Here is a 9823-nt window from a genome sequence, read left to right on the forward strand (position 1 = left end):
TGAGCATCTTTGTCACTTGGTATTTTGTTTAGGGATTAGGAGTTTCTGGATTAGTAATCCCGAGATTGTTGTCCTTCATTAAGAGTAAGTGGTATGAAAATAATATCATAATTCTGGAATAACTAATTCGGGAAACCAAACGTCGACCCCTAAAATTTTAAGTTATACACGCTGACATTGTATAATTGGTTTTAGACTTTAGTTAATTTTAACTTGTGGTGAAACCTTTATCAGATTACTAATTAATATTTATAAAAAGTTTAATTACTACTTACTTCATTAATGAACCGATTGTGTAAACAATTTTTACATCACAAATAAATAAAACTTAAATTCTTACCTTTATTCTAGATCATTCAAATTAAGCCATGACCTCAACATCCGCAGTTTAATAATTCTCTTTAGCCCACTGCATGCCCCAATTGCCCATACCCAACACTACTATATATAGATCTCTCTCTATTAATGGTCTCTTCACTCTTAATTTCCACTAGTGATCTTTGATCTTTCACCCTAATTATCTCTATCTTCACCCACAAGAAAAGAAAAGAAAAAGTATGGCTGGCTTTAAGAAATTGTTGGCAACCTTTTTCCTAATGCTGATGCTGGTTTTTGCCACTGGTATTTTCTTTTACTTATTACTATTTGGTTTCTTAGATTAGAAATAGGGTATTGCAGTGGAATTCTTTTTCAGTCTATTTATTTGCTTTGTCGTCGGAACTTTTTGTTGTAATTATGTTTAGAGAAGTAGATATCATACTTCGAGAGAGAGAAATAAAAAAATTGACACGTACCAAATGTACTCTTAAAACTTAAGATCATAAACACGATATGACATATGTATGGCTATAAAATCATGTTATTAAAGATAAAATGAAAGTTTCAAATTAAATACTCTCTAAATATTAAAAAAATGTCATTATTCTTTGAAATATATATATAAAAAAAAAGCGTCATTTAAAATGAAATAGTGTGTAATTTCTATAAATACTTCCTTATAAATTCAAGAATAAAAGATGGGCTAGTTCTTTTGTGATATTTCTATCATTTCTTCAAAAATCAGTTGTCCAGGTATCACACTAGCACAAATAACCAAGAATATGATGAGATGAATAAGATCTCTCATCTTAATTAGATATTTTCGGTTCGAACGCTGAAAATGGAGAAATGTGTGATAAGGAGCACTTCCACATCAATGAGCCCTGCTCAACGCAAATTTGAATTAATAGGGTAATCCCTAGCTAATCTGTCGCTAAATGGCTCCTCGCTAATTAGATTTTCTTATAATCCGTCGCTAATTCGTAGCTAAATAAGATTAGCATGGGATTTTTGTTGTTAGCTAGGAAATTTTGTCCGTCGCTAATTCCTTGCTTTCTAGTAGTGATGGTTAAACCGATTAAAAAGGCACAAATGGTAAAACTCTTTAGAATTTTACTTATGTACGCTAAATTACCAGCATAATTTAACCTATTGTAACAGATCGTTCAACTAACTAACTAAGTACCACTTGATATGAACATTAATTAGCTATACTTATCTTTTAGGTGACGTAATAGTACTTTAATTAAAAAAAAATATAATGTGTCATATCTACTTAGTGATTTCATAAGGATTTTTTTATTTTATTTTAAATTTTGTATAGAGATGGCTGAGGCAAGGACCTGTGAGTCCCAAAGCCACAGGTTCAAGGGAACATGCGTAAGGAAAAGCAATTGTGCTGCTGTTTGTCAAACTGAGGGCTTTTCCGGTGGCCATTGCCGTGGCGTTCGTCGCCGCTGCTTCTGCACCAGACACTGCTAATCAATCAATAATATTTCTCGAGTTAATTAATCAGTTTCTTATTTGAGTGTTTTTGTTAAGAATAATGAGTGTTGTCTTTTTTTTTTTCTTTTTTTGTCATTTGATCTTTCAGTTATCGTGAAAATAAGTAAGAATCAAAATGTACTCAGAAACTGATCTTTCTATTTCTGAAATTTGATGATTTTGATTGTGAGTCTGTTGTTATTAGAACATTTTGTTGGAAATGTTTGTCCATTTATCTACTCACCTAGCTCACTTTACTATTTTCATCTTGAATCTCATGTTTGTGTCACGCCCTGAAAATTGGGGTGGGACATGATTGATACACGACCCTAACTTCCTACCAAGCGAATTACTATAGCTAATTGTCTGATCATAACACTAGCTTGTTGAACTAACAAGAAAATAACTAACCAACGCAATATTAAGTATTAACTGGGCATCACTGAATTTGAATTAAGTATTGAAGAACAAAACGTGGGATTTTCAATAAACATAATTTTAAATAAAATTTCTTGTGTTAATTAATTGGTTTCTTATTTGAGTGTGAATAATGAATGATGTTTTTTTAGTATGTGTGTGTGTTGTTATTAAAGCCAATTTTGTTGGAAATGTTTGTCCATTTATTTACACAAACCGAGCTCGATTTCCTTTTTTTTTTTTCCTAATATCCCTACGTTTGATTAGACGTGTTATTGGCTTGGACCTTGTTTGGTTCAACTAGTGGAGAGCTTGTCTCATTTGATTCTTTCCCATCCGTACAACTATTTGCACTAAATAAAGTTAAGTGTAAGAGTACTAAATGCGGAATACAAAGTAATTTATGATTAATTAACGACATGGTTTAGTAATAAAAAATTTATATAAAGGACACATAAAGTGCATGGTGCCAATAAGATTTTTCCTTCATATTGTAATTCTTTTTTTTTTTTTTTTTTTTGCGTTAGATTGTTCTGTTTGGGTTGGTCTTTTAATTTTTTGCCCTTCAAATTGGTGGTCTTTAAGTTTTTTTTAAAAACGCCTAATTAATACTCCGGTTGTGGGTTCGAACTTGTGTGATAAAAAAAAAAAAAATCTCAGGCGTTGCACTGCAAAACCGTTCACGCAAATTCTGCTCTGAGACGGGGTTGAAAAAAAAATTTGAGGAACAAAAATTAAAGACTACCCCCAGACAATCTGCAAATTTTTCCCTTCCCTCTTTTATTCTATTGTCCTTTCCCTTCAATCCAGGCAAATACCACTTTGTGTTTTGGGCCTGGAATAAACCCAACATTTATAGGCTTGGTCCGTATGGGTTGGCCCAATTATCGTAGCGCCACATTTTTTTGTGCGGGTTGTCCTTCAAAGGCACTGGTCTTTAATTTTTGTCCCTCAAATTGCTGGTCTTTAATTTTTGTCCTTCGCCTAAAACCATAAGGTTTGTGATTCGAATTCTGGCTCAGTAATAAAATAAAAAATCGCAAGGTAGAGTTTCGTAGCAAATTAGGCCTATTCGGGCAAAAGTTAGGCCTTAAAACAGAATTTTACAAAATTTTAACTGAGTAAAAAAAAAAAATTGGCTATGCAAACTTCCACCTTAAGAGGTATTTTTGTATGGATAATTTTTACCACTGTCTCCACCCCTACCCCCTCACTTCCACCACCCACCCCAACCCTACGCCCACCTATACCCACCTACCCACCCACCTACCTTACCCCCAACCACCCCCCTCACCACCACCCACACCCAACCCTACCCCTAGATTTACCGCACCAACACCACCCACCGTCCACCACCACGCCCACAACCCTCTCACCACCTCCTCCACCCCACCCTTACCCCCTCACTCCCACATTACCCTTCCAACTACTCCACCCCCTATACCAACCACACACCCCCAACCCTACCCCCCACTCACCACAACCACCAACACCACCCCAACCACCCCCCTACACCCCCACCCCCAGATCCACCGCACCACCACAACCCACCCACCTGCCCACCACCACTACAAACCATATCAAATAATATTTTTATTTTATCGAAGTTGTATTTATCTTCTAATATTTAGTTACTTTTTATTTGAATTGTATATTTATTATGTTTAAATAAATACATTATGCACATTCAGATGTTTAAAAATAAACAGTCTTAATCATTCAGTGTTCAGATCTAAAGACAAAATCTTAATCATTTAGATTCAGACGTCTTAATCTTAATGAAAACAAATGAGGCCTTGATCTTGTGATCTTAAATATGTCATGTGGAAAGTTGAAACTAAAAAATTGACAAAAAATATAAGAGATTATTTTTTAAACAGACCAAAAAAAAAAAAAAGTAAGACAAACGTTTTGAAACGGATGGAGTAATATATCCGTGTTGTGAAAATATTGAATTAAATATCTCAAAAAGAAGTTTTTAATTCATTATTTTAGTATATATTAATGAGTCATTATTTTAAATACAAACGTTATGTCTCTAAGACCAAATTGAATGGTCTTTAACTTGTAATCAAAGTGAGAAACGTTATAGCAGAACATTTACTACATTAAATAGCTCTTTATATGTTGTTAATGATGAAATCATCATTTGTGATGCCATTTTACGTATACGTTATTTGGCTAATATATTAGCTTCGACATTAGTTAATTGTTTGAACCTATATATACTTAAGTTATTTTCATTGGCAGAGGTGATATATACAAAATCATATTTTTCCTTATAAATTATAGTGTCTTTGGGTTTTCTACTTTGAGAAATCTTTGTTAGATTCTGGCTCCTGATTTTGTACTAGAAGAGCTTGTTGAATCCTGGAAGATACACCCATACGGGTGAAATATCCTTAAGGATGTTGCCATTGGCATGCCTCAAGCTACGAAGAATTCTCTAATTGTTCGTGGATCAAGTATTTTATCGAAGCTTAGAAGAAGTTCCTACAAGTGTTTGTGTTGAAGAGAAGTCATTACAAGTGTTCGTGATGAAGAGAAGTCCCTACAAGTGTTCGTGATGAAGTATTTTCTGTAAAATTTCCAACAATCCGTAATATATATGTTTGTGTAAATAATTTTTTTCAAAAGCTTAAATTCTTACCTTTATTCTAGATCATTCAGAGTAAGCCACCCACCAACCGCAGTTTATTCGAAATTCTCTTTAGCCCACTGTCCATACCTAACACTACTATAGACCTATCTCTATTAATGGTCTCCACTCTTAATTTCCAGTAGTGATCTTTATTTTCTTCCTAATTATCTCTCTTTCACCCACAAAAGAAAAGAGTAGTATGGCTGGCTTTAAGAAAGTGTTGGCTACTATTTTCCTTATGCTGATGCTGGTTTTTGCCACTGGTATTTTCTTTTAATTATTACTATTTGGTCTTTCTAATGTTAGAACTGGCTAGGTTATTATTATTGCAGTGGAATTCTTTTTCAGTCTTTTATTTATTTCCGTTGTTCTCAGAGACTTTCGTGCGCTATTAAATTTGTAGCATAAGATATGATTTTTAAATGCATTTTCGCGTATGTACGCATCAAAAAACGCATGATGAGAAACAGGTCTCATTGAAACGCTGAAAAACTTTATATTTTTTTTTTACACTACTATTTAAAGTAGGAGCTGGCTTTCGGCCATATAAATTTATTCACTTTTTTCCGGAATAATTTTTTTACTTTATTTGAAAGTCAGTGTTCGACCATAAAAATTTCAGATCCAACTTGTAGTTGTATCTCAAATTTGAGAACAGTCATAACTTGTTTTTCGATTCACTTTTCACTTTCGAAGTTTTATTTAAGTACATTTATATATGAACATCATTGCAAATATTCTTTACAAAAAGTATTATTAAACATAATTTCATCTTTAACTCCAACTCTAACTCCATAAATGCTAAGTAAAGTTAAAAATATTTGAAATCTATTACCCAACACTTAATTATTTCACACTTTGTAAAGCTAGCATGCGGATCCGATCACACACCTTTACAAGAAAAAGGTAGGCCTCTAAAGTGAATATTCACACGTTTATGTTTTACCTTTTAAGCTCCTTATGTCTATCTTTTAGTTATTTTATTATTTTTGGTGGAGACAAAGGAAGATTTTGCTAGAATGAGAAATTATATTCTAGTCTAGTCCCACCTAACACTACCATACTGTACATACCTAACACTTCTATATATAGACCTATCTCTACTAATGGTCTCTTCACTCTTAATTTCCAATAGTGATCTTTATTTTCTCCTAATTATCTCTCTTTCACCCACAAAAGAAAAGAGTATGGCTGGCTTTAAGAAAGTGTTGGCAACTATTTTCCTTATGCTGATGCTGATTTTTGCCACTGGTATTTTTCTTTTAATTATTACTATTTGGTTTTTCTAATGTTAGAACTAGCTAGATTATTGCAGTGGAATTCTTTTCCAGTCTTTTATTTATTTCCTTTGTCCTTAGAGACTTTCGTGCGCTATTAAATTTGTGCTATAAAGTTTGATTTTCTCACCTCATTCTCACCGAACCAGCTCACTAGGAAAACGCATAGGGGAAAACAGGTTCCCACTGAAACGCTGGAAAACTTCATATTTTTTTCGTTTGACTACTATTTAAGTTTTTCCCATCGACATTTAGTGATAAATAGCCATTGAACATTTTAAAGTGAAAATTCAGTAAGAAAATAGAAATTTTTTAGTAGCGTGGTAATGATGTTTAGATAGGCAGATATCTTAGGCCTTGTTTGGAGGAATAAGAACTTTATAAAAATATCATGTTTTATTTCAAAAAGGAAAGAAAAAGAATTTTGGATGAGAATATGACTTAAATAAGAAATTCTAGAGTAATCGTTTCCGTTTTCAAGGGTCTTAGACTAGTGTTTGTCATAACAAACTAGATCGTCTACGCCCGTGCTGCGCACGAGCCCAACACTTTAGATTATAGTGTATTTATGTGCATGTAATTGTGTTTGGATAGTGATAATATATATATATATATATATATATATATATATATATATATATATGTATATACTATGTTTAAAACACGATTAATATAACATTATAGTTTGTGCTCCGTATCTAAATTTTTATTATATTCGTGTTTGTTACCAATACAAAGTCGGTAAAAATTTATTAATACTTTTTAAAAGAGAAGACTTGTTTAAAAGGAAATTATTTTCCTCTCTTTGAGATAAAATAATAGCAATATTTAAGCATCAGTTAATACGTTCAATTTTAATTCGATTAATTTAAAGGTGTAAAATACTTATTATTTTTTATCAAATTTTGATTTGAATAATTATAATTCAAATTATTAAATTAATTTTACATCTTTAAAATAAAATAAAGTAGAAATTGATTTTCTATTTAAATGAAGAAATACTGTTTTTTAATTTTTGGTAAATAATCTTGGTTTAGCTCATTTACTTGTCATGTTATTTTTTGCATAGTTTTTTAAGAAAACGTCAATTAGAATTATAATTTGACTAATTTATCTTATTTATTATTTGATCTTCATTTGATATTAATCTCTTTTCACATTTATTAAAGTAAGAATAAAAATGTAAATTCTATCTTATTTTAAAATATAAATATTTTAAGTATATTTATTTTAGTAAACATAACAAATAAATGACATGGCGGAATAACAAATACAACAGTTAAATATCTAGATTAGATATCAGGCTAATATAAGAAAAGAAAGGAAATTGTATGTATTTGGCTACTTAACCTTTTGAAGAAAAGCAATGATATGGGGTCTATATTTTTTCTTTGTGCAATAATTTCATTTGCTCCCACTAATGGGTTGATACGCATGTGGTAATGAATCCACTATTATTGACTTGATGGGGATACTTTGGGAATGACATGAATATTGTTTGATTTTTTAATATACGAGGTGCACGTTTTTTTTTTTTTTTTTTTTTTTTTGACATTGCTTGTTTTTTTAATATGGGGTTTACTTTCTTTTTTTCATGAGTTTGGGGAGGGTGGGGTTCACTTTTTTTCCTTTTTTTTTAAATATTGCTTGGTGTTTTTAGTATGGGGTCCACCTTATTTTTTTTTTTTAAGAGTGACTGACGACGAAGCATGGGTAAACCGATACTTCTATATAGTAGAAAAATAAAAATATAATAAAGTATTTCTATCTACATTTTTTTGCCCTTAAATAAAAAAGTGGGTGGGACCACAAAGGATTTTTTTTGCCCTTAAATAAAAAAGTGGGATTAAAGGACGGACGATGATCTTGCTTATAAACCGGCTCTTCTATATAGTAGTAAAATATAAATATTTTAAGTATAGTTATTTTAGTAAACATAACAAATAAATAACATGGTGAAATAGCAAATACAACAGTTCAATATCTAGATTACATCTCAGGCTAATATAAAAAAAAAAAATTGTATGATTTGGCTACTTAACCTTTTGAAGAAAAGCAATAATATGGGGTCTACATTTTTTCATTGTACAATAATTTCATTTACTCCCACTATTGGTTGATACGCATGTGGTAATGAATCCATCATTATTGATTTAATGAGATACTTCGGAAATTACATAAATATTGTTTGATTTTTTAATATTGGATGCACTTTTTTTTTTACATTGTTTGTTTTTTTAATAGGGGATTCACTTTTTTTTTTAAAAAAAAAAAAAAATTGCTTGATTTTGTTAATATGGGGTTCATTTTTTTTTCCGTGACTTTGGAGATGGTGGGTTCCATTTTTTTTTTTTTTAATATTGGTTTGTGTTTAATATGGGGCTCACACTTTTTTTTTTTAATGGACTGACGACTGACGACGAAAAAGTAGCCAACCGGCTCTTCTATATAGTTAAAATTTATAGCTATAAGATCATAGCAATAAGGATAAAATAAGAATAAAAAATAGAACAATTTTTTTTTTTTTAATCATACTTCTATCATTTTCTTCAACAATGTGCCTGTTCCCTAGGCACGATAAACTCACAAACTAAATCACTAAAGATGTGATGGGATAAATGAGATCTTTCGATCTTAATCAAATGTTTTAGTCAAGTGTTAGAAATGGATAAACTCATGCTGGAGAGCGCTTTCCCATTCCTTAATAGGCCCTAAAAGAAGTGAATCTCCACTAGTAGTGCTAGTAGATTTCAGATACCAAATGAGATTTAAAAAAAAAAAAAAAATCGTGTCTATCGTATTTTTAGTATAAACAATATACAATGCATTGATAATGTTTAACTTGTTGTAACAAGTCGTCTATTGTATTTTTCAACTTACTACCTAAATTTCACTTAGTATGGACATTATTATATATAACTATCTTTTAGATAACGTGATAATATACTGATTTCATGAACAAATTTGTATAGAGATGGCAGAGGCAAGGACTTGTGAGTCTCAAAGCCACAGGTTCAAAGGAACATGCGTAAGGAAGAGCAATTGTGCTGCTGTTTGTCAAACCGAGGGCTTTTCCGGTGGCCATTGCCGTGGTGTTCGTCGTCGTTGCTTCTGCACCAGACCCTGCTAATCAATCAATAATATTTCTTGCACAAGTTAATTGATCGGTTTCTGATTTGAGTGTTTTTATTAAGAATAATCAATGTTGTCTTTTTTTGTTTTTGTTGTAGTTTGATCTTTCAGTTGACGTGAAAATAAGTAAGAATCAAAATGTACTCAGAAACTGATCTTTCTGTTTCTGAAATTTGATGGTTTTGATTGTGAGTGTCTTGTTATTAGAAGATTTTGTTGGAAATGTTTGTCCATTTATTTACTCAATCTAGCTTATTTTACTATTTTCATCTTGAATCTCATGTTTGTGTCACGCCCTGAGAATAGGGTGGGACATGATTAATACACGACCCTAACTTCTTGGCAGGCGAACACTAGCTTATTGAACTAACAAAAAAATAACTAACCAATATTAAGTACTAACTGGGCATCACTGAATTTGAATTAAGTATTGAAGAGCAAAACGTGGGATTTTCAATAAACATAACTTTAAATAAAATTTCTAGGGTTAATTAATTGGTTTCTTATTGAGTGTGAATAATGAATGATGTCTTCTTCCTTTTTTTTTTTTTTT

At 31.4% G+C, this 9823-nt stretch overlaps 2 protein-coding genes across 2 annotated transcripts; both read left to right on the top strand.

The window, feature by feature from the left end:
- Positions 1–460: 460 nt before the first annotated feature.
- Positions 461–2046, top strand: LOC132045285 (defensin J1-2-like). The gene is made up of 2 exons (XM_059435842.1): positions 461–621; positions 1643–2046. The coding sequence occupies exons 1-2, from the start codon at positions 558–560 to the stop codon at positions 1798–1800; spliced, it is 222 nt and encodes a 73-aa protein (XP_059291825.1). The 5' UTR covers positions 461–557; the 3' UTR covers positions 1801–2046.
- Positions 2047–5025: 2979 nt separating this feature from the next.
- On the top strand, positions 5026–9516 carry LOC132045307 (defensin J1-2-like). Its single transcript, XM_059435863.1, has 4 exons — positions 5026–5124; positions 5237–5244; positions 5905–6112; positions 9111–9516. Exons 1-4 carry the CDS (start codon positions 5061–5063, stop codon positions 9266–9268), a joined length of 438 nt encoding a protein of 145 aa, XP_059291846.1. The 5' UTR covers positions 5026–5060; the 3' UTR covers positions 9269–9516.
- The last annotated feature ends 307 nt before the right edge of the window (positions 9517–9823 follow it).

Source organism: Lycium ferocissimum, unplaced genomic scaffold (assembly GCF_029784015.1).
Source record: "Lycium ferocissimum isolate CSIRO_LF1 unplaced genomic scaffold, AGI_CSIRO_Lferr_CH_V1 ctg640, whole genome shotgun sequence".
NCBI lineage: Eukaryota > Viridiplantae > Streptophyta > Magnoliopsida > Solanales > Solanaceae > Lycium > Lycium ferocissimum.